The sequence below is a fragment of the Oncorhynchus kisutch genome, linkage group LG4 (genome assembly GCF_002021735.2).
Source record: "Oncorhynchus kisutch isolate 150728-3 linkage group LG4, Okis_V2, whole genome shotgun sequence".
Classification (NCBI taxonomy): Eukaryota; Metazoa; Chordata; class Actinopteri; order Salmoniformes; family Salmonidae; genus Oncorhynchus; species Oncorhynchus kisutch.
Window position 1 is genome coordinate 72,290,871 of NC_034177.2, and position 25,242 is coordinate 72,316,112.

General features: G+C 39.5%; 3 protein-coding genes across 3 annotated transcripts; 2 read left to right on the forward strand and 1 right to left on the reverse strand.

Annotated features, from left to right (window-relative positions):
- Nucleotides 1-1,032: 1,032 nt before the first annotated feature.
- Nucleotides 1,033-13,134, forward strand: LOC109889962 (max-interacting protein 1-like). Its single transcript, XM_020481828.2, has 6 exons — nucleotides 1,033-1,414; nucleotides 5,575-5,677; nucleotides 5,921-5,950; nucleotides 7,450-7,564; nucleotides 10,537-10,714; nucleotides 11,342-13,134. The coding sequence occupies exons 1-6, from the start codon at nucleotides 1,198-1,200 to the stop codon at nucleotides 11,503-11,505; spliced, it is 807 nt and encodes a 268-aa protein (XP_020337417.1). The 5' UTR covers nucleotides 1,033-1,197; the 3' UTR covers nucleotides 11,506-13,134.
- Nucleotides 13,135-13,285: 151 nt separating this feature from the next.
- LOC109889963 (survival of motor neuron-related-splicing factor 30-like) lies at nucleotides 13,286-21,315 on the reverse strand. Its single transcript, XM_020481830.2, has 6 exons — nucleotides 21,140-21,315; nucleotides 17,612-17,731; nucleotides 17,322-17,464; nucleotides 15,476-15,631; nucleotides 15,192-15,345; nucleotides 13,286-14,086 (listed from the first exon to the last, which is right to left on the reverse strand). The coding sequence occupies exons 2-6, from the start codon at nucleotides 17,729-17,731 to the stop codon at nucleotides 13,949-13,951; spliced, it is 711 nt and encodes a 236-aa protein (XP_020337419.1). The 5' UTR covers nucleotides 21,140-21,315; the 3' UTR covers nucleotides 13,286-13,948.
- Nucleotides 21,316-21,860: 545 nt separating this feature from the next.
- Nucleotides 21,861-23,988, forward strand: LOC109888984 (alpha-2A adrenergic receptor). Its single transcript, XM_020480129.2, has one exon. The coding sequence runs from the start codon at nucleotides 22,294-22,296 to the stop codon at nucleotides 23,503-23,505; it is 1,212 nt and encodes a 403-aa protein (XP_020335718.1). The 5' UTR covers nucleotides 21,861-22,293; the 3' UTR covers nucleotides 23,506-23,988.
- Nucleotides 23,989-25,242: the final 1,254 nt, after the last annotated feature.

Below are 25,242 nucleotides of genomic sequence, written 5' to 3' on the forward strand. Positions count from 1 at the left end.
ACTGCAAAACATTTGCCAAAGTAATGAACTTTATGTCGTGAATACAAAGCATTATGTTCGGGGAAAATCCAACACAACATATTACTGCGTACCACTCTTCATATTTTCTAGTATGGTGGTGGCTGCATTTGCAAAAATGTCTGAAAACATGTTTTCACTTTGTCATTATGTGGTATTGTGTGTAGATGGGTTAAAAGGTATTTAATACATTTTGAATTCAGGCTGTAACACAACAAAATGTGGAATAAGTCAAGGGATATGAATACTTTCTGAAGGCACTGTATGTTTTAAAACTGTCTCAAAGTAGCAACAGGGGGTGCTAAAGTAACTAAGGGCTCTATTCAACCCGCATCCCGGAAGTTGAACTTTACAGCCGTGATTGAATAGAGCCCTAAACTTTGGGGAAGGAACACATAGGATATATAATCCCAAATGCTTCCACAGTGTGTACTCATACTCTAAACTGTAACTTTGGAGGCACATTCCCAATCACATCAAGGCCCTGCAGAGCATCCAATTTCAATACATCAAAGTGATTGAGGCCGGATGACAATGCACTTTATGTGAGGACTTGATGTGATAGGTAGAGGAAGACATTTCCAGCAGGTTAATTTCCTCTCTCCTTGGTCACACTTGATTTTTTAGAACTGATAACATTCAATGACCTCCAGCCTCATTTGTTTTTACCTCATAACTTAAGTTTTTTTTTTTTATACAGATGCTAGTCATAATGATGGTAACAATATACAAGACAAGTAAAGCAATTATTTGAACCAGTCTAAAACCAAATATATGAAATAATGTGTTACAAAGTATGTGAACTATTTGTATCATGAAGGTGGAGTGATCACTTGAGCAAAACATTTTAAGTATATTGTTCAGTCCATTTCAGGTAGTTGTAATTGTTTATCTATATTGAGCATACTGATGTAGTGCGTTTAAGACTACATAGGCTACATGTATTAATGTTACTTTCCAGCAATATGTTTATGACGCTTCAATACAGTTGACAATGTTGAATGCGACGCATGCGTTGGTGGGAGGGATTAACCACCAAGTAGGTAGGGCAAGTGGCTCAAGGACTGCACAATTTCATCTACTCCAGTTCATTTCAGTCTCTCTCTCTGCACAGTACAGTCTGGACAAGAGGACCTTCAGTCTCACTGGCAGTTGTCATAAAATAAAATAGTTAAATATATGAGACAGCAGAGCGAGTTGAAATCCAACGAGGTTGTTTTGGAGTCGGATGAGTCCATGGACCAACAAGATTTTAGCGAGATGTCTGGTTATTCTATTAACGACGTCATATACTCCGAATGTTCCGCAATGGAGCAAATCGACACTTTTATGAAAAACGTTCAGGTGTTGCTGGATGCAGCAAATTACATTGAAAACCATGAAAAGAACAACGGAAGTAAGTAATGTGGTCTATTCTGGTGATTTCAGACGCAGACTGGCCAAGGCAGACAACAATGCAATGGACCGAAATGGCGACAAAAGACGCAAACATGAGAGGCAACAGTAAACATGAGGCAATTTGCCTGATTGTGAATAATATTGAAACCTATTATGCCAATGCAAATTGGTTTAAATGAAATAGAGCCTATAGCCTACAAATAACAATACATGGTCAAAAACAAACCCGTGACATCGAATTACTTTCTCACCCTCTGGCATTTTCCATGAACGGTAACCGTATTAAAATGTATATTAAATTGCGCATTTTCCATTTGGATGAGACTTGCCTATGGCTCCATTAATTCCTTTCCTTAGAGACAGTCTAACCTAAACAGCCTAATGGTATCCGTGAAGGCATCCCTGTGTTTGTAAAATATACTGTCTTCCTTTGAGCACGTCGAATTACGTATTAAAATATTTAGGCTACATAATAGGCTAATCGATCTATCAAACTCACTCACCTTTCTTTTTTAAAATCTAGTTTACTCAACATTTAGCATAGGGTTTCCTTCAACTTCTATCTGTGGGTGCCTGCAGGCCGAAGAAAAGCAATTTAATTCCTATGCGGCCTGTTTATCTCAGACCAAAGTCAAATTAAGCAAATCAAACCTCTTACAAATATTAATTTTATTTGAGAAAACTCGGCATATTGTGCAAAAACTAAATAGAGAAACCCTATTATTCCATCCCTATAATTTCGTTATTCCTGTCAATTGCGCTTCCTCTCTATCCACATGGAACAAAATGTACCGTTTTGATTGGACTAAACACATGTTCCCATCTTGCGAGTCCTTGCAGATATCCAATCAAACACAGGTTCAACTTTGACGTCGAAATCCGATTTGCAATGTGTCTCTGGGATTTGTAGGCTTATGGACATTTTAGTCTTCTATATGCATTTTATTGCGTACTGTAATAGCCTACTATGTGATATTCCATCATTACCTAATTAATGAATAGGCCTATGTCTTGAAGAAAGAGTTCGTTGGTATTTTTCAATAAACCATGTAAATATAGGTTTAGGCCTACGTGCTTTGCAGCACGAACACTAGGTTGCTGCCAATGATGTATATAAACTGGATTTATGACGTTGCTATTTATTGGCATTTGAGTGGTTTTGAAACATGTCGGCCATATTGGCACTCCCCAGTAGTAGCAGGCCTCCATAGGAATTAATGGAATTATACAGTAATTCAATTAAACGTTTCAAGGACACAATTACATGTATTTAATATTTTTTGTTTTTTTGTAGTGGGGACAGTAACATTAGTTCTCTGAAATAATTATACTTAGCTCACATAATTTAAAAGTATGCATTAAGGTGTCTGTAATATAATACAATGTGTCAAAAACGAATGTAGACATTAATAAATGCATTTCTATAGCTTCCAAAACATGTTTAAGCTATACTGACATGCTTGGTGCCCAAATTGATGATGAACAGATTCAGTTCAGTCAGTTTCAGTCAGTTGTCCTGATGAGCCCTTCCCATCTAGCTATTTTATGCTTGTGGATAGGAACTTCAGCTGGAATTTTAAACTTGTCTGCCAAAGTTAGGACATGGGAGTGTTTAGAATAATTCTGTTTTTACAAGAGTGATAATTTTACAGAAATGTTAATGTTAAAGACATAACTTTGTACATTTTCGGTGAAAATCACTACATTAAATCTTCTTTAGTTGTCACCCTGGCCTGATATTGGCTGCACTATCTAGTGTCCGCTTCCCTCTCCTTACTGTGGCAAGCGGGAGCAATGGACACTGTCCAGTGTGGTTGTGTTGCCGGCTTTCAGCGCAAACTCTCCCCATTGAGCAGTGTAAACTGCATCACAGTGACATCCGGATGGTAACAATCAATATTACAAGTTATTTCTCGTGTAGGCAGCTATCCTACTCTAAATAAAATCAAGTGGAATGGAAAGAATTGGAGATGGTGAACAAATCCAGATGACAAGTTTCAACTAGCACCATGCTGCTGTTGCCAGCTAGCCAGCATAACCTTGCTGGGCCTGGGAAGGGCTCATCAGGACAACTGCCTTAATGGTGGGGGAGTGCCAAGATGGAGGAACAGTGGCTTCAACACAGAGCCCCCTATTGGTAATCTAGTGTGTATATACAGTATATATACATCACTGGTTGCTGCTCAAACAAAATAACCTTTATGGAATTTATCCCAAAATGCATTTCAGGTGGCTTTAAAACTGTCCTCTTGTCAGCTGTTGAATATATATATATATAAACACACATACACTACCGTTCAAACGTTTGGGGTCACTTAGAAATGTCCTTGTTTTTGAAAGAACATTTAAAAAAGTTGTCCATTAAAATAACATCAAATTGATCTGAAATACATTGAAGACATTGTTAATGTCATAATGGACTATTGTAGCTGGAAACGGCAGATTTTTAAAAAATTGAATATTTACATAGGCGTACAGAGGCCCATTATCAGCAACCATCACTCCTGTTTTCCAATGGCACGTTGTGTTAGCTAATCCAAGTTTATCACTTTAAAAGGCTAATTGATCATTAGAAAACCCTTTTGCAAATATGTTAGCACAGCTGAAAACGGTTGTACTGATTAAAGAAGCAATTACAACTGGCCTTCTTTAGACTTGTTGAGTATCTGGAGCATCAGCATATGTGGGTTTGATTACAGGCTCAAAATGGTCAGAAACAAAGAACTTTCTTCTGAAACTCGTCAGTCTATTCTTGTTCTGAGAAATTAAGGCTTTTCCATGTGAGAAATTGCCAAGAAACTGAAGATCTCATACAATGCTGTGTACCACTCTCTTCACAGAACAGCGCAAACTGGCTCTAAACAGAATAGAAAGAGGAGTGGGAGGCCCCAGTGCACAACTGAGCAAGAGGACAAGTACATTAGTGTCTAGTTTGAGAAACGGATGCCTCACAAGTCCTCAACTGGCAGCTTCATGAAATAGTACCCACAAAAACACCAGTCTCAATGTCAACAGTGAAGAGGTGACTCTGGGATGCTGGCCTTGTAGGCAGAGTTGCAAAAAAAGCCATATCTCAGACTGGCCAATAAAAATAAAAGATTAAGATGGGCAAAAGAACAAACACTGGACAGAGGAACTCTGCCTAGAAGGCCAGTTTCCCGGACTCGCCTCTTCACTGTTGACGTTGAGACTGGTGTTTTGCAGGTACTATTTAATGAAGCTGCCAGTTAATTATTTATTCAGGACAACAGTTTTCAGCTGTGCTAACATCATTTAAAAGGGGTTTTCTAATGATCAATTAGCATTTTAAAATGATCTACTTGGATTAGCTAACACAATGTGCCATTGGAACACAGGAGTGATGGTTGCTGATAATGGGCCTATGTAGATATTCCATAAAAAAATCAGCCGTTTCCACTTCTGATCAATTTGATGTTATTTTAATGGACAATTTTTTTTGCTTTTCTTTCAAAAACAAGGACATTTCTAAGTGCCCCCAAACTTTTGAATGGTAGTGTATATATTACAATAATCAACAGCATATGAGTACTGTTTGCCAACATTGAAAGATTATTGGAATCTTCAGCATATCTAAAGAGGAGGGAGTGGGGTATGTGACATGTTGTCTGTGCATTCCCCGTTGTGTTGGGACTTTAGACTATAGCTTGATGTCACAAATGTTACAGAACATAACACTACCATGAAAGTAAGTCTTTGTCTGACGGAAATGACATAATTTGTAGTGTATAATGTGTTACTTATATACACTGAGTATACCAAATATTAGGTACCCCCCTATTGTTGATACACACAGGAAACTGTTGAGCTTGAAAAACCCAACAGCTTTTCAGTTCTAGACACAAACCGGTGCGCCTGGCACCTATTAACATACCCCGTTCAAAGGCACATTAATCTTTTGTCTTGCCCATTCAACCTCTGAATGGCACACATACACAGTCAATGTCTCAGTTGTCTGAAGGCTTAAAAATCCTTCTTTAACCCATCTCTTCTCCTTCATCTACACTGACTGAAGTGGATTTAACAAGTGACATCCAAAATGGATCATAGCTTTCACCTTGATTCACCTGGTCAGTCTATGTCATGGTAAGAGCAGGTGTTCTTACTGTTTTGTATACTTAGTGTATATTTCATCACCAGAATGTGAACATGGATATGCCTCAACATACCCTGCAACTCAAAGCACGCATCATCAGAGACCACGGAAATTCAAGAATAAGAAAATTGACAATATTCACAACAGGTAAATTCATCTTGTCATAATTATTCATAACTCTTATTATAAATACCCATGTTACAGTTGCATGATAACATTTCATTTTTATCCCTTCTTCATTATTGGACTTGGCTCCAACATCAGTCAAATGTGGTGGAAAAACAGTGCAACTAGAAAGAAACCAGTCAAACCAGTCTCTTTTTTTCTCTCTTGCTAAAATCTTGTTTTTTGATTTATGTCTATAACCTGTCCATTTTATTTTACACCCAGGTCAGCACACAATGAGCTGGAAAAAAACAGGTGAGTCAGAAGGGGTTGTGACCATCATTCTGTGTTAGAGTCCATTACGAGTATTTCCATTGACAGTTAATGGTTATTATTGATCAATTGAAGATCTCTGTAAGTACCACATTTGCATTAATCTGCCATTTTCTTCTCTACTCCGTTCCCCACCGAACAGTGATTTGCTCACGCAACTGTGTCCCACGGGGTAAAACACTTGAGTTACAAGATAATTCATTAGTCAAAGAGATATTGTGCTTATATCTTATGGTCTTATATCTTATGCTTATATCTTATGTGTCCACAAAACCATTCAACTCTGCAGACCGATACATGGCTTGATAGCACACATGTAATACAGGGATGGAAATATAGTTTTTCTACAAATTTCATACAATTTTAAGTAATGTGGCAAATAGCTATTTCCGGGGAGTTTATCTCTAGAGCAAGCTGTCTTTTCAAAATGGTACTTCAAGCTGATAATCCAAAATACTCTGGGGGCTGCATATATTATTTGCATATCCCGGTGATATGCCAAATGTATTGACCCACAATTTGAAAATGTAATACTGGCTTATTTATTATTTGATGGCTGAACTTCAAACACCACTTATTTGATCAATATCTTCACCATTTCAAGCTTGTTTGTACAGTGGTGGTCATGCTAGCATTCTGGGGGAAGCATAATGCATAGAACAAAGATGTCTGTTTTGCAAGGCAAATTAGGGCGTGTAGTCCAGTACAGGTTCTTAACCATACGTTTCCACAGTTGGAAGTGGAACTGCTTGTTTTAGACGGTGTGCCTCCCTCCACATAAACTAAGCTTTTCTGTGTATTGAAAATCAGATTATTGCACAGGACCTGATCTTTGTTTCCAATGAAAAGCACATGTCAGGGCACGGTTCCCAAAATACAGTGACAAGTGCTAATCTGTTGAGAGCAGCCAGTGTGGGAATCATGTAGATCACAGAGAGCGAAGGGCCAGGCATCTGGATGATAAAAACGTAATCTCAAACAGACTCTTTGCACTACAAAGGGTTGGTCATCATTAGCCAGACAGGAGTTGACATCCCAACTTGACCTACATTTCAATACATTTGATAGTAAGAATAATGCCCTTCCAAATCAAGACACTATGATGTTCAGTTCTTATGGCGCATAGGCCCTGGCCTTAAAATGAGATTGTCTGCTTGCCTGTCAGCTCATAGCTCTGGGCACAGACTATGTATTCCATCTAAGTAATGGATTAGCCTGTCTATCCAATAAAATGGAAAAAATATATAAAGGGTCTGCTTTTACAAAAAAAACAGATCAATGTCTAATTTGTCCAAATATATGAATGTATTCATCCATCGATGTGGAGGGGATGGGAATAATAGGGCCTCATCAAGGAATTAATTTATGTATAAAATCAATCATGTCATTCAATTCCAGGAATTGCATCTGGATGTAGAGGGACTGTTCCTATTATTGTTTTCACTAAAGATTAGTCCTCTATTGTTTCTTCCCCCTCTCAGACGAGCACATCTCCGCCTGTGTTTGGAGAGGTTAAAGATGTTGATCCCACTGGGACCAGACTGCAGTCGGCACACTACCCTGGGGTTGCTTAACAAGGCCAAGGGTCACATTAAGGTATTGTAGTCAACAATGCCGCCATGGTGGTGTCATGGGGACCATGGTGTCATGGGATCTGGTGAATGGTTAAATTGAAGCCCCTAGCCTATGGATAGAGAAGCTTTGTGCTCCCATGACCTGCCATAGCAATGCAGCACAGAAACACAATGTGATCTACTTTCTCAGCCTGCAAATCACTTGCTACTCCTGACTGCACACTTCTGGGCCTGACTCAAGCAAATCCAATGGAACTCAAGCAAATCCAATGAAAATGTGAATATACCTTTTAATGGGTCTAACTGATTGATCAAACATGATTGGTTAGAAAGGTTTTCCCCCCATTTTATCTAGTTGTAGATGTAGTTTGGACAGGGCCAGCTCTAATGAGAGAGAAATGTACATTTTAAAGTTAATTTCCTGAAATTGTACACATTTTGCAATGGGTGTACAGAAGATTTTGCAGTTATAAATTAAGTCATTTTGCAATAAGGCAATTTTATACAAAATGTCATGCAATTCTATTCATTTTGCTATGGAACATTTCTGTAGTTTTACAGCTAATTTCCTGCAATTCTACATATTTTGTAAAGACTTTTGCCTAATTATATCTGAGTGAGAATGACAAAAAAAATCTATGGGGGCCCACTGGAGGTCAGGGCTCCTGGGCACGTGCCCTGCATGCCCGGTTGGTATTCGGCCATGATTACTACAAGTTTAGATAGTCTAGCCAGCTATCTAACTACCAATCTAAAAATAGTTAGCCGACATGCCTAATTGAGTGACTGACATAGCCTACTCTAACCGGAGAGAAACTGCTGATGCACAACCAAATTTCACCAGGTGTATTTTCCTATTCTTACTCTCAATAGTAAGTTGAGACCCCAATAGAGTTCCTAAAATATATATATATATATACAGTACCTTTCGAAAAGGATTCAGACCCCTTGACTTGTTCCACAATTTATTACATTACAGCTTTTTTTTTATTGATTAAATAAAACATTTCCCTCATCAATCTACACACAACACCTCATAATTACAAAGTCAAAAACAGGTTTTTAGACATTTTAGCAAAAACAGAAATACCTTATTTACCTAAGTATTCAGACTCTTCTGCTATGAGACTCGAAATTAAGCTCAGGTGCATCCCATTTCCATTGATCATCCTTGAGGTGTTTCTACAACTTGAGGCCACCTGTGGTAAATTCAATTGATTGGACATGATTTGGAAAGGCACCTGTCTATATAAGGTCTCACAGTTGCTAGTGCATGTCAGAGCAAAATCCAAGCAATGAGGTCAAATGAGTTGTTCATAGAGCTCCGAGACAGAATTGTGTCATGGCACAGATCTGGGGAAGGTTACAAAAATAATTCTGCAGCATTGAAGGTCCCCGAGAACAGTGGCCTCCATCATTCCTAAATGGAAGAAGTTTGTAACCACCAAGATTCTTCCTAGACCTGGTCGCCCGGCCAAACTGAGCAATCAAGAGAGAAGGGTCCTGGTCAGGGAGGTGACCAAGAACCTGATGGTCACTCTGACAGAGCTCCAGAGTTCTTCTGTGGAGATGGGAGAACCTTCCAGAAGGACAACCATCTATGCTGCACTCCTCCAATCAGGTCTTTATGGTAGAGTGGCCAGACGGAAGCCACTCCTCAGGAAAAGGCATGTGACAGCCTGCTTGGAGTTTCCCAAAAGGCACCCAAAGGACTCTCAGACCATGAGAAACAAGATTCTCTGGTCTGGTGAAACCAAGATTGAACTCTTTCGTTTGAATGCCAAGCGTCACGTCTGGAGGAAACCTGCTACCATCTATACGGTGAAGCATGGTGGTGGCAGCATCATGCTGTGTGGATGTAAAGGGTCTGAATACTTATGTTAATGTTATATTTCAGTTTTTTATATTGAATACATTAGCAAAAAAGTGTCTTGTCATTATGGGGAATTGTGTATAGATTGAGGAACAAAAACAATTGAATCCATTTTCGAGTAAGGCTGTAACGTAACAGAATGTGTAAAAAGTCAATGGGTCTGAGTACTTTACGAATACAATGTATTCTCTTGGAGGGGGAGGGTGACTGCTTAAACCTGCAACCGGCCCATAGTCTGGAGAACCTATTTGTCTCCCCCCTGTTAACTCGGAAAAAGCCTTTGCAATTGATCTGCGATTTTTGGCACATTAATGTGTTTCAGAATTAAAATACAAAATGAAAGGAAGTGTGGCTTGTATGTTCAGCCTTAACCAACACAGCTGTTGCCTTTTGTTTTCCACCAAGCAGCAAATTCAGGTCTACAATTGGCCATCATGCAAAAATGTCAGGAATTACTTTGCCACTACAGCCGTTTGGATCTGTTGGTATTTTTAGCCTGGTCTGATGTTGATGAATTCACATATGATTATTCAGGCTCAGGAGAACACAACACACAGTTTGTCCCTCAATCTTGAATGTTGCAAGAGTAGAGTAAAATGAAAATAAAAACAATCAATTTAAAATGTTTGTAAATGGCAGCTGTTGAAGATTCTATCATTTGTACAGTAAAACTGAATGTGTACTGTGAGACAGAGTGTTGTGTTTTATTGTATTTATTTATCCTTTTATTTAACCAGGCAAGTCAGTTAAGAACAAATTCTTATTTTACAATGACTGCCTACCCCGGCCAAAACCTCCCCTAACCCTGACGACGCTGGGCCAATTGTGTGCCGCCCTATCGGACTCCCAATCATGGCCAGTTGTGATACAGCCCAGGATCAAACCAGGGTCTGTAGTGATGCCTCTAGCACTGAGAGGCAGTGCCTTAGACCGCTGTGCCACTCGGGATGTGCAGATGTCTGAGGAAATTTGATAAATAGCTGCTCTTTAGCCTACACCATTTATATGTTAAATAAAGGTTACATTTAAAAAAAATATATATGCAATTATTATTAATATAATATTAAGGATTATGCACACATTAGGTTAATTAACTCTCTGTCCTCTCTGAATGTTTGTAGAAACTAGAGGAGATGGACCGGAGGAGCCAGCACCAGCTGGAAAGCCTGGAGCGAGAGCAGAGGCACCTGCAGAGGCAGCTGGCCCACCTGCAGACCCCCGGAGGTGGAGACAGGGACAGGGTCCGTATGGATAGCCTAGGTTCCCCTTTGGCCTCAGAACACTCTGACTCGGACCAAGGTGAGCCAACCATTCCACAGAGCTTAGTTAGTCCCTTAGAGGGAACAGAATAATCTGAAACACACCCCAAACAAAAAGCAAATGCACCCAACGTTTGTAGTCACAAGCTTGATGTAGTCATTGCGTGTTATGAATATGGGAGCCAATAAACTTTTTACTTCTTTAATACATATAGGTGAATTTGTCCCAATACTTTTGGTCCCCCAAAATGGGGGGGGGGGGGGGGGGGGCGCGCGCGCGCGCGCGCGCTATGTACAAAAAGTGCTGTAATTTCTAAACTGCTCATCGCGATATGGATGAAAATACCCTCAATTTAAAGCTGACAGTCTGCACTTTAACCTCAGTCATTGTTTCAAATTGAAAATCCAAAGTGCTGGAGTAGTGCCAAAACAAAACACTGTCCCAATACTTATGGAGCTCACTGTATTTTGTCTGTGGCAATGTTATATTATACTAAGACAGTTTATTTCAGTTCCATTTCAAACCAGTCAATAGAATTTACATGTGTTACAGTCTATATAGTGTAGCATTGGGTGTCATCAAGCATTAATTGTCACTCAATACATTTACCTGTTAAGTGTGGGAGGATCATTATGAAATATTTTCCTCTGACTCTAATTTCTGTAGAAGAGATAAAGGTGGACGTGGAAAGCACTGACTTCTCCCATGGAGAGTTGGACAGTATCAGCACCAATGGCTGCAGTGACTTGGAAGACCACAACAGTCGGCAGAGCCTAGCCAGTGACGAGGGCTACTCCACCTGCAGCCTAAAACTGGCCTTTTCCTCCTAAGAACCAGCCTGAAGCTCCTAATCCACACCTGCAGTCTAAACGGGCTTTCTAAGAATCATCCTGAAGCTCCTCATCCACACCTGCAGTTCCTCATCCACACCTGCAGTCTAAACTGGGCTTCTAAGAACCAGTCTAAAACTCCACTCCACCTGCAGTCTATAACTGGTCCTATACTATGAACCAACCTGAAGTTTTCCTCTTTATGCAGTCTAAATCTGGACTCACCTCCTAAGAACCAGCCTAAATCAAGAACCAGCTAAAAGCTAAACCCCACCTACAGTTTGAAAGGACAGATCTTACCTCAACTGTAAAATCTTGACTCTGATGTGTCTGTTACCAGTCTCCTCCTAAAACCAGCACAAAAACGACATAAAACCAGCCAGAAGCTCACCAGTGACAAGGGCAACTTTCCCCCCACTTTGGAAACCCCTAGCAGATGACCATCTGAGAAAAGAAACAATTCTTGTCAATCACCAAGCAAGTTACTAGTGCTTCTCTATCTCCAATCCAAACCGCTTTTCTTATACAGTACCCAGAGTTATACCCCAAATCTTTGACAAGCCACCACTGTTATTCCTACCTTATGATTGAGAAATGTATTTATTTTCCCAATATTTATCGTGCTGTACTGTCTTGGTCACACTTGAATTATGAAATGAATGGATAATATTATTTGGATGTTTTGACAACTGTAATGTTTGGTTTTATATAAGTCTTGTGGTTTTGAACTGAGCGTTAAGTTCTTAGACAAAAGCTAGTGCAATGTTACACGACACGCTAAATGTATCACTCTGGTCTGTTGTGAGTGACATTTATCCCCGTTGAGATTTCAAAATAATTGTTTGTATACATTAGGCAGCTATGAGATATACCGCACTTCAAGGCCCAAGCACAATTCTGAAGCAATAACACTTGCCAGTCATGTCAACTTTGTTGGCTGTTTTAGGCACACCATTTTGGCCGTCAACACCAAATTGAATGTGCTTATTTTGTAACTTCAATAGCTTTAATTACAAATAGTAATCAATATTAAGATAATGGTTTGAACAAGTCATGTTGCATGTGTATTGAATGTAGTTCTCCATTTTTTTAATCATGGGCTTTGGATTGACCAGTTGAGAGCTCATGTCTTTGTATTGATGAACACAGGGCAAGAGTTTTTACTTAGTAACTTATTTGTTGCATTGTAGCTAAGAAGCATTCCAATGTTAAAACCCTGACACTGTATATTCTGAGTATTTATGTACAAAAATCACACTTTCCCCTAATTGCACTGCAAGACTATTCCACTAACCAAATTGGAAATGTCATCTTATGACCATACCCATATTTTTGTGGTACAACTAAATAGATTATCACCACCAACTGTGTCTTAACATGGCTAAATTGACTCTTGCACAAGTTTCTTAGTTCCAAGTCTTTATTCAGTGTCAGTGTTGGGTAATTTGTAAAACGCACTATGAAAAAGACTTGTTCTAAGAAAGTGTCTCTTAACACTACTGTGCTAAATCAGCCATCAAAGGTGACTTTTACAAAAGAACATGTTGCTGGCCCCCTGCTACCATTTTGTGTTTCCTGGTAGTGGTCCCTTAAACTAGATCAATAAACCTTTACCACCCCAGGTACCTATACAGTGTCCAGTTGGTCCTTGTTATTGGTGTGTCCAAAGCTATAATCATATATACACTTCATTACTGAAATCATGTATTTTCTATGCAGTACACTTCTGCGCTAGCACCAGACAGATGCAATCTGGCAATAAATCACAAACATAGGAGACTACACAACTCATCCCTGATTTTAATTGAGAAAAAGAAAAGCTTACGTCGCCAGCAGTGATACAAGGTCATTGATGTACGTCACGGAAACAAAGATGGTACAAAATGCATTACTGCCATCTGGAGGAACTGTTAAACATTCAGTACCAATATGGAAACCTACTCGTAATTTCAGGGCAAAATGAGAGGGACATATTACCTCAACAAAAATGACAATTTGTTTTACTGTAAATGTACAAAACTGAAATGCTTTAAAAAGAGTTATTACCACTAAACAGCAAAAAGTAAAAATGTCTAATATAGCCCAGTTCACCCTGAAAAAGCTATAATAAATGTGTAACATTGAAACATGCACATATTATAGTTTTTGCCTTTGTTGCATTCAGAAAGATACAGCAATCCATACAAATGTCACCACAATCTAAACACTTGAGTACACTTATTTGTGCTGATCCATTACAGGGGTAATTTATTTTATTAAGAATTCTGCTGTTCTATATGACATACCGGTAAGAACAATATTCCAATGAGCCAACCAATGGTGAGTAAGCGATTAGTTTCAAAGCTCCTTTACTTGAGTAACCTAAGCCATATAAACACAATGGTAAACACTGATCCTCCTACTATACAATGGGATACTTTAAACACCAAGAAAACATTTTTGGTCACTGTGGCATGAGATGCCTGACGTTATATTTGGATGTGTCGTGATACGTGGTCATGGGTTTGTCTGCTATGCCACATGTTCCTACTCCCACCTTTCCATTTACGCTCTCCGGCGATGCAAATATACTCCTCTTCACCTGCAACACACAATGGAAATCTCAGACTATTTGTGATGGTACTCTCTCCTGCATCAAAGCAATGGCTGAAAATGTGCAAATAACATATGAAATGTTACTTAGTTTAAGACTTGAAGCACAGAGACTGTCATTTTGACTTCACATGAATTTCAAATTGTAATATCTTTGCCATTTTTTAAGTTGTGTCCCCGTTCATCTTTACATTTTCCTAAATAAGTCTAACACGCAGACGTTGTTAGAATTTCAATATCAGAGATCGTGTTATAAGCAGTTTGGGGAGGAAATGTAACACCCCCTCTTTTCACAGGACAGTTGGCTGCCCATCTGATAACAGGGCCCATCGAAACTACACCTACCTAAACTATATCAAAACGAATTTCATATATAGATGTAGCCTAAAGAAAATATTACATTGACAAAAGTATGATGGGCGACAATATTATCATCTGTCAAATTGTAATTGATGCTTGCGTAATTGACAAAGGGGGGACCAGAGCTTACAAAAAGCGACTTCTTCAAATCACCCTACCGAGGTTCACACAGGTAAGACGTTTTGAAATAGCATATTCTAAGGATTCTAAAAAACAAAATACTTTTGCCACAACAAGTTGCATTTCAAAATATCACTTTTTCCAAGAACAACTGAAAATGCATGCATTCAACACACGAGCACTCGCTGCAGCATATAGCCTAGGCTACTAAACACAGACTAGTAACATAATACAACTTCAAATATGGTATTCTGTTCTTTTGAAATAGATTTTCTTAGGTTGTTTCTTAAGACCTACCAAAATGGAATGATGGATTTCTTTGTGATGGATTTAATACTGAATTGTGGTGTGTTTTCATTTTTATGTATAGTCTACAGTAACAAACTAATGAAAATGCTATTGTATTTTTTTTTATTATCTCTCACCACCACCCCCCCCCCCCCCCCCCCCGACTCTAAATGTTACCTAATACTTTCATCAACATAACCAAATTATTATTTTTGCAATAGCATACATGGAATGTATTTGACTGTTTTAATGTTGAGAAAAAAAATGACAGGGCCTGGCTTTTCTAGTGTTAAGTTGTGTGTGTAAAGTAGATGAACATGTGTTACCTGTCCTTTCTTGTTCTTGTTGTAGGCCTTGTTGTTGAAACTTTGCCACTTGGATTTCTGGTCTTCTCGCTCCTGTTCCAGCTCCTTCATCCTCAGCACCTTCTTCTGGGCCTTCTTCTTCTTGTACTCCCTCTGGTCTGCTATCTGCTCTTTCCTGTCATGGCACGCACACACAAAGTTACAATTTTTGATCCTCCATGGACTGTTCGGGACATCAAGGAAAAGTGAAAAACTCCTGACCCTCCTACACAGGACATATTTAACATAAGTGTCGTCTCTCCTACCTGGACTTGGGTTTCCCGTCCTCCTCAGAATGCTTGCCCTCCTCGGCAGGTTTGAGGTTCTGCAGTGGCACCACCTCTGCGTTCCCGTAGCCGAAGAAGGTAATGGCCGCCGTGCCGTTCTCGCCGTCTATCTCCTCAATCTCAGCCTCATACACCCTGTCAAAGAATCACGGCTGTAAGCAGGTGAGTACGAGCCACAGACCCAAGCCCTACTACACAACATTGTGAAGAAATACAGTTGAGTGTGTTATTGTTCTTATTCAGGGCCTAGGCTCTTAATTAAAAATATCTCACAACAGTTTTGTTGAACAAATAAATTACTAGAGTGTAGGTCAAATGGTAAGTCAAGACCATGGTGTGCAAGCAAGATTAACAAAGATTACCTTCCCACTTAGCAGCATTGTAAAATTGGTCATTTATCAGTTGATTATTTTACACTGAACAAAACTATAAACGCAACATGTAAAGTGTTGGTCCCATAATTGTTTTGTGCTGGGGACAATAAAAGGCCACTAAAATGCCATAGACGTCTCAAGTTGAGAGAGCGCGCAACTGGCATTTTGACTGCAGGAATGTCCAACAGAGCTGTTGCCAGAGAATTGAATGTTAATTTCTCTACCATAAGCCGCCTCCAACGTAGTTTTAGAGAATTTGGTAGTACGTCTGAGACCAGCCACCTGGACAGCCGATGAAACTGTAGGTTTGCACAACAGAAGGACCTCTGCACAAAACAGTCAGAAATCCCCTGAGGGAAGCTCATCTGCGTGCCCGTCGTCCTCACCAGAGTCTTGACCTGACTGCAGTTCAGAGTCGTAAACCGACTTCAATGGAAAAATCTTCACTTTCGATGGCCACTGCCACGCTGCAAAAGTGTGCTCTCCACAGATGAACCCCGGTTTCAATTTTACCAGGCAGATGGCAGACCGTGTGTGGAGTGGTTTGGGCAAGCGGTTTGTTGATGTCAACATTATGAACAGAGTGCCCCGCAGGGTTTTGAAGGAGTGTGCAGGAATATCCACCAGAGCTCTTGCCAGATAATCGAATGTTAAACCGCCTCTGGCATTTTAGAGAATTTAGCAGTACGTCCAACCGGCCTCACAAGCGCAGACCACGTTAATGGCATCGTGTGGGCAAGCGGTTTGCTGATGTCAACATTGTGAACAGAGTGCCCCATGGTGGCGGTGGGGTTATGGTATGGGCAAGCATAAGCTACGGACAACTAACAATTGCATTTTATCAATAGCAATTTGAATGCACAGATATACTGTGACTAGATCCTGAGGCCCATTGTCGTGCCATTCATCCGCCACCATCAACTCATGTTTCAGCACGATAATGCACGGCCCTACGTCGCAAGGACCTGTACACAATTCCTGGAAGATGAAAATGTCCCAGTTCTTCCATGGTCTGCATACTCACCAGACATGTCACCCATTGAGCATGTTTGGGATCCTCTGGATCGACAGCGCGTTCCAGTTCCCGCCAATATCCACCAACTTCACACAGCTATTGAAGATTGGGACAAAATTCCACAGGCCACAGTCAACAGCCTGACAAATTCTATGCGAAGGAGATGTGTCGCAGTACATGAGGCAAATGGTGGTCACACCAAATATTGACTGGTTCTGATCCACGCCTCTACCTTTTTTTAAGGCATATGTGACCAACAGATGCATATCTGTATTCCCAGTTATGTGATATCCATAGATTAGGGCCTAATTCATTCATTTAAAATGCCTGATTTCCTTATATGAACTGTAACTCTGTAAAATGTTTGAAATTGTTGCATTTATATTTTTGTTCAGTGTAGGTTAATATTGACTGAGGAACTTCTGGTGACACTCACTGTCCATCCTGACTCCACACAGTCATACACCTGTCCCCAACGCTCCAGCTGTGTTTCAGGGGGGCTGCATCGGAGCTGTTGGCACTAGCAGTACCTTCAGAGGGCTGCGACGTCAGGAGGTCTTTTGTCAAGTCTATGACTTCCTGTGTAGGATACATAACATTGAGGTCATTTTGTTCCTAGATAATAATCACATTTGAAGACCGACACACTAAGAAATCTATTGACATTCATTGACTTAAAAAAAAAAAATGTCATGGCTAATACTCGTGACATGGATAGCTAGTTACCGATAAGTCTTTCTGTAATTTGAGAAGGTCTTCGTTCTCAGGATCGGTTGATAAGGCAGCTTCCACTTGTTGTAACTGGGCTTTGTAGCTGCCCAACTGTTTCAACAAATCTTCTGACATCTAATAAATGGACAATGAAAGGGGGGGATACAACATAGTAAAATTACACTTGAAACAAAGTGACAATAGCAAATAAACAACTCAGCGAGGATGGCAAGGCAGTGGACAGACTTGCAAGGCAGAGCCAGGCTACTCGCAAGTCGTCGCAACTAATGGGGTTAGACAGTAAAGGACTATTTAAATGTGTTATTGTTTTGGTCTTTGCATACTTTAATTATTTTTGGTGATGTTTATTACAATTCATGATTTATATTTTTGAAAAGGACCACAATGGAAATAAGTTTGTTATCCTAGACTGTTTTTAATGCATTGTATCCACATGTGCTTGTATTGTGTTTTTAAAGTGTCAAATAAAATCAATACATTTCTACTACTTTGTTAGTGTTGCTAACTATCTATACATTAACAACAAATATGGTTGTCACTAGTTACCACAGCCACAAAGTCAAAATCGGCCACATCGTAAAAATTCATGAGAACTAAAATGTGCTTTTTGTCTTCATTTAAAGTTAGGCTAGCCGTTGATTATGACTCTTAATGCCATTACATTGCACATCAGAGTCATTGTCGCTCTTGCTGCTGGTGAGTCTCTGATCCACCTCTACGCAGACGACACCATTCTGTATACTGCTGGCCCTTCTTTGGACACTGTGTTAACAACCCTCCAGGTGAGCTTCAATGCCATACAACTCTCCTTCCGTGGCCTCCAACTGCTCTTAAATACAAGTAAAACTAAATGCATGCTCTTCAACTGATCGCCCTGACTTAGGTATTTGTAGTTGTCCACATATTCTAAGTGTCTGGACTGTAAACTCTCCTTCCAGACTCACATCAAACATCTCCAATCCAAAGTTAAATCTAGAATTGGCTTCCTATTTTCACCATAGCAGCACCCACCTGTAGCACGCGCTCCAGCAGGTATATCTCTCTGGTCACCCCCAAAACCAATTCTTCCTTTGGCCACCTCTCCTTCCAGTTCTCTGCTGCCAATGACTGGAATGAACTACAAAAATCTCTGAAACTGGAAACACTTATCTCCCTCACTAGCTTTAAGCACCAGCTGTCAGAGCAGCTCACAGGTACATAGCCCATCTAGAATTTAGCCCAAACAACTACCTCTTTCCCTACTGTATTTATTTATTTTGCTCCTTTGCACCCGATTATTTCTATCTCTACTTTGCACATTCTTCCACTGCAAATCAACAATTCCAGTGTTTTACTTGCTCAATTGTATTTACTTCGCCACCATGGCCTTTTATGCCTTTACCTCCCTTATCTCACCTCACTTGCTCAAATTGTATATAGACTTATTTTTCTACTGTATTAATGACTGTTTGTTTTACTCCATGTGTAACTCTGTGTTGTTGTATGTGTCGAACTGCTTTGATTTATCTTGGCCAGGTCGCAATTGTAAATGAGAACTTGTTCTCAACTTACCTACCTGGTTAAATAAAGGTGAAAAAAATAAATAATAATTGGACGAAGGCTTCATCTGTAAGGGGGGGGGGGGGGGGGGGGGTTATGAGTCGCAGTCCAGTTTTGGAAGCAAAAGTCATATTTCCTAGGGTTAGGCTAGCCCAATATTGGACTAACTTTACTCCTTAATCGAAGGACTTTAAATGTTCTGCGGAAAGGATGAATTGGCTATGGATTCCACTCTCAATTACAGTATGGTTCTATGAACAGAAATTGCTACTTCCATATCACAAAAAATGATTTCACAAATACAAAATACACATTTACTCTACATTTAAAAAGAAAAAAAACGGTTTTATAACCTGGATGTAACGAGCCCTGAACGCTGATTGGCTGACAGCCGTGGTATATCAGGCTGTATACCAGGGGTACGTCAAAACATATTTTTACTGCTCTAATTAAGTTTGTAACCAGTTTATAATAGCAATAAGGCACCTCTGGGGTTTGTGGTATATGGCCAATATACAATGGCTAAGAGCTGTATCCAGGCACTCCGCGTTATGCTTAAGAACAGCCCTTAGCTGTGGTATATTGACCATATACCACACCACCTCATGCCTTATCGCTTAATTGACATAGTCAAAGATAACGCTTTTGAGGCGTCTGCCTTCCGTTAAAACACAGGTGTTCGGCAGTGGTGGAAAAAGTACCCAATTGTCATACTAAAAGCATAGATACCTTAATAGAATGTTACTCAAGTAAAAGTCAGACAGTAAAATACTACTTGAGAAAAAGTCTAAAAGTATTTGGTTTTAAATATACTTACATATCAAAAGTAAATGTAGTTGCTAAAATATACTTAAGTATCCAATGTAAAAGTATCAATTATTTTAAAAGAAAACACCACAACTTTCTTGTTTTTACAATTTACGGATAGCCAGGGGCACACTCCAACATTATTTACAAAAAGATGCATGTGTTTAGTTAGTCTGCCAGGCCATAAACAGTAGGAATGACCACGTGTTATCTTGATAAGTGCATGAATTTGACAATTTACCTGTCCGGCTAAGCATTCGAAATGTAACGAGTACTTTTGGTCGTCAGGGAAATGTATGGAGTAAGTACAACATTTTCTTTAGAAATGTATTGCAGGAAAAGTTGTCTAAAATATAAATAGTTTAGTACACATACCCCCCAAAACAACTTGAAGTATAAATACTTTAATGTAATACTTCCATCTGTTTTCATAAACAAGCGCTGTAACATGGAAATATGTCCGCGCGGGAACCCACAATCCATAAAAGGTTATTAAACTTATTTTCCGCCGATTTGAAAATATATGAAATCTGCTCCTTATGCTTCCAAAACATAAACGCAAGCGATGCGTGTTAATGTTCCGACCGAGCTTTCTTAACTAAAGTCCCCCCCTTCCGAAGACGGCTTTGTCCAAAGCAAATACTTGTGTGAAATTGAATGACACTGAGTCATGATCAAGGGACATGGTTGGGCATAAGGTTAGCAGTGTGGTAAAGTTTATGGTTAGATTTAAAAACTGATTTTAAACAGAGATTGTAGATATAGGCGGATTATCTATAATTATGACTTTGTGGCAAGTTGGGAAGACCAACAAATAGCAAATAAGTTAGCTAGCTACAAAGCTAAGTAGTAGTAGGCTTAGCTAACGTTAGCTATTTACATTTCGGTGTTAGGGGAAGGTTAATTAACACATTTTCACTCGTTTTTAAAGTAACTAGTTAGTTATTGACCTATATTTCCATACTCTGATAGGTATAAAAATCTAGCTACCGACTTTCAAATTAATTTCAAATAGGCATCGCTAGCTAGAATGTTAGCTACCACTAGATAGCTAACGTTAGCAAGTAACGTTAGCAGCTAGGCCATCATCACAACACAGCGACCGCTGGCAGCAATGACAATTTTGGCAATAAAAAAACTAATTCAAAATGATTAAATGTTCATTAATAATCTTACCTTCCCGTATTTGCTTCAAATTAATACAGACTCAGGATATTCAGATTTCACTTAAATTGTTTCTAATAACTCAAATCGTAGACAACAACAAAACAGTTCCTTTCCTCCTCAGCAAATTTTACCGGAAATGCCGATTGTTGATATAACATGTTCTTCTCGCGATACTACAGTATCCTAAAGTGTCATATCGCACTTTGTCAGCAGATGGGGCTTTAATCCCAATAATTTCTGTCCATGGTGATTACATTTAACAATTGTGTCTTTGATTCGACTCCCTAACGAATTACCTGTAAAAGGTCAACTCTGACTGTAAATCTTATTCTATAATATGTTGTCTTCTTAAATAAAAGCCATTATGTTGTCTTCAACATGTCATGTCAATTTAACCCCCGCTCCAATTAGTATATTAAACTATAATTTACTCCTTGCAGCGTTTATCTTGGGCTTTTTCCTGTCATTAACATCTTTATCAATGTCTAATTTGGCTCATTAATAAACAGTAGACGTAGTCACAAAATACAAAATATATATGTATATCCGGAGAATATTCAGAATGACGATATTTTGTCAATGTTCAGTTTGGAAAGCAGCAATGCAACTAATCTGGAGCTGCGATGGTAGTTGGACCCCGCCCATAATTCTCACTGAAATATACTGACTGGGGAGCGGAGTCTCCAAACCATATATAAAGCAGCAATCCCATCCTCTGCCACATAAAGGTCTGTTTCACCAACTACTGTTTCAGTGGGCAGAGAAATATCATCCTGCTCAGATGCTATTCTACGCACAACGTGGGGCCATTTTACGTTTTTGAAGGATAACGATTAACCACTTTTTTCCTGAATATGTAGTTGGTAAAGCTGAGGTTTTGGATGCTGGAAAACAAAGAGGGAGTAAAACTACAGTTCTGTTTAAGGAGTATTTTCTCTTTTACCTGGTTATTTATTTTTGTATCAACTTTTTTTTATCAACAAAAATAACTAACATTGAGATTGCTTGTTAGATTGTTTGTTAGATTGTTCATATGACATAATTTTCCCCAGTGGGCAAAAATGAAGGCTACTTCTGCTTCATTAACAAATGTGTGAAAATAGTGGATCGGTTGTGGCTCTTCGAACAAGGACTCTTCTTATACAGACACATGCTTCATCCTTATGGGTTGTGATAACTTGACCAACAGCAACGGGACTTTGCCTGCTAGGCTCCCTTACACTGTGCAGACTTCTGTGCCTCTGACAATACTGGTGGGTATCCTTATTCTACTCACAGTGTTCGGCAATGTCCTAGTGGTCATCGCTGTGTTCACCAGCCGGGCCCTAAGAGCCCCTCAGAACTTGTTTTTAGTGTCCTTAGCATGTGCAGACATTTTAGTGGCCACTCTGGTAATGCCCTTTTCTCTGGCTAATGAACTGATGGGATATTGGTACTTTGGTCAAGTGTGGTGTGAGATCTACCTGGCCCTGGATGTTCTGTTCTGCACCTCGTCCATCACACATCTGTGTGCCATAAGTCTGGACAGATACTGGTCGGTCACTCAAGCCATTGAGTACAACTCAAAAAGGACACCACGCAGGATCAAATGTATAGTGTTATTCGTGTGGGTGCTGGCTGCCATTATATCATTCCCACCTCTCATTTCGATGGAGAAGGAAGGAGCCAAAGAGGAGGGTCCCACATGTAAGATCAATGAGGAGAAGTGGTACATCATATTCTCCAGCACCGCCTCATTCTTCGCCCCATGTGTGATCATGATTCTGGTGTACGTTCGAATTTACCAGGTTGCCAAGAAGAGAACCAGGGCCCCTCCGGGTGAGAGGAGAAGAGAAAACAATAATCCAGAGAAAAGTTTGTATGGCTTAGTTCAGCAGGACCCTTTGGAGAGAGGGAACAAAGGAGGGAGAGATGGAGTGGAGGAGGACGAGGAGATCAATGGACTAAATATGGAGGAAGAGTGCTCCTCGTCTGATGGGAATGAGAACCAGTGCTCCATCAAAATGAAGCGGAGCAAGGAAAAGACCAAAGTGTGTCAGGTGAAACTAGGAGAACCGTCCCCTAAAGGTGATGATGCACAGCAGTATGTGAAAGTGAGCCGATGGAAAGGAAGGCAGAACCGAGAAAAGCGCTTCACATTTGTTCTGGCTGTGGTCATGGGAGTGTTTGTTGTCTGCTGGTTCCCCTTCTTCTTCACGTACACACTCACCGCAATATGTGACTCCTGCTGTGTCCCTGAGTCATTGTTCAATTTCTTTTTCTGGTTCGGATACTGCAATAGCTCGCTGAATCCAGTCATATACACTATATTCAACAATGACTTCAAGAGGTCTTTCAAAAAGATCCTTTGCAAAAGGGATCGACGAGGGCCATGAATAAGCTTTTTTTGGACTAGCTACTATTTCCTGTCTGAATACAGATTTCATTGTTTACAAGTTGGAGTCATGTACAGTCTCTTATGGAAAGAAAATGTACCTATTTGGAAAAACTTCCCAACTTCACAAAATGTTCCATATTCAGTTCTGTCCCACTGGGCACACACTGGTTGAATCAATGTTGTTTCAACGTAATTTCAATGAAATGACGTAGAACCAATTTGGAATATATGTTAAATTGACGTTTGTGCCCAGTGGGGTGCTGCAAGCAAACTGTGATCAATTTGTAATGCATCTGGTACTGTTTTTATGTGTGTGTCAATGTACAACAGTTTTGAGTTCATTACAATCTTTAATCCCACTACAACCATTTAGATGTATTTGACTTTGAAACTAATGAATGCCATGTTGTTTATTACTTCACGCATGTTGTGAGGGAGCTGGCTAATATCTCCATGGATCTTGCTTAATAAAAATACATTTTAAAAAGTATGTTTTTATTGTCACATACACCGGATAGGTGCAGTGAAATGTCTCGTTTTACAGGATCAGCCATGGTAGTATGGTGACCCTGGAGCTAAATATTTTTCACCCAGTAGGCTCTGGGATTCAAACCAGCAACCTTTCAGTTACTGGCCCAACACTCTAACCACTAGGCTAACTGCTGCCCATAATGTAATGCTAAATGTTAATATCTAGGCTATAATTCTTTCATGCATAATGTCAGGGAGCATATGCATGTATTATGAATAAACATATTTAAACATGTCTTCCCTGAGTATTACAGTATTCCCTGAGTATTACAGTATTCCCTGAATATTACAGTAAGTTCTATGAGCATACATGCATTGGGATACCAATTGAGTTTGAGGGGTATGATTTTTGTACATTATGTAAATGTTCCAGAAAACCAGTACTATAACTCAAAACACTACGCTCTAAACGTGTTCATTGTATTCTACCTACTGAATAAGGACAATGTTTCAACCTTCATGTACCATATTGCACAGACCCAGAGGAGATAACAGAAAGAGATCCCTGGTTTCCCACATGGCAAGACAGACTGAATCATCCTACTGCAGACATCCCTACCAGTATAATTGGATTATTTCTGTCTTTATCAGTAGCGAGAGGAAACACCATGCCAGTAATCCACCCAGAATCAACTGATTTTATGGTGCATGCTAAATACAGTATATTATTTATATGATCTTTCACTCACAGCCTGCAAATAGGCAGGATGAACACAAAATAAGAAAAGGTTATTATTTTTTTCAGTAAAACATCAGTACATTAAAGGAAAAGTCCACCCCAAAAATATATGTTGGTATTTGTTTCATTATTGTTGAGTCTCAAAATGTTTTGCTTGTCACCAATCAAGTTTTCAAGATATATAACTTTCAAAATAGATATATTTTGTTGCATCATATGGGGATGATTTTTATATTTTGAAAGTTGCATATCTTGAAAACTTGATTCCTTACAAGCAAAACATTTTGGGACTATGTCAACAATGGACTAATGAAACAAATAACAAAAGATAGTTTTGGGGTGGAATTTTCCTTTAATTGATGGGTGTTGGATTTCTGCCATCAGAGAGTAGTAAATTATGTTAGTGATGCACACATGAGTCACTGCAACCCCTGTTGATGATCCATAGCAAAACAAACTATATAATCATAGTATGTATAGACCGGTTAGCTGACAATGTCACGAAACGATGTGTGCTTCAATGGA

Excerpts from the sequence above, each read along its gene's own strand:
- LOC109889962 (XM_020481828.2), top strand. The coding sequence starts at position 1,198 with ATGAGACAGCAGAGCGAGTTGAAATCCAACGAGGTTGTTTTGGAGTCG. Across the intron at positions 7,565-10,536 it reads AGGCCAAGGGTCACATTAAG|AAACTAGAGGAGATGGACCG; the intron begins GTATTGTAGTCA and ends GAATGTTTGTAG. Across the intron at positions 10,715-11,341 it reads ACACTCTGACTCGGACCAAG|AAGAGATAAAGGTGGACGTG; the intron begins GTGAGCCAACCA and ends TAATTTCTGTAG.
- LOC109889963 (XM_020481830.2), bottom strand. The coding sequence starts at position 17,731 with ATGTCAGAAGATTTGTTGAAACAGTTGGGCAGCTACAAAGCCCAGTTA. Across the intron at positions 17,465-17,611 it reads AATTACAGAAAGACTTATCG|GAAGTCATAGACTTGACAAA; the intron begins GTAACTAGCTAT and ends TATCCTACACAG. Across the intron at positions 15,632-17,321 it reads GTGTGGAGTCAGGATGGACA|GGTGTATGAGGCTGAGATTG; the intron begins GTGAGTGTCACC and ends ATTCTTTGACAG.
- LOC109888984 (XM_020480129.2), top strand. The coding sequence starts at position 22,294 with ATGGGTTGTGATAACTTGACCAACAGCAACGGGACTTTGCCTGCTAGG.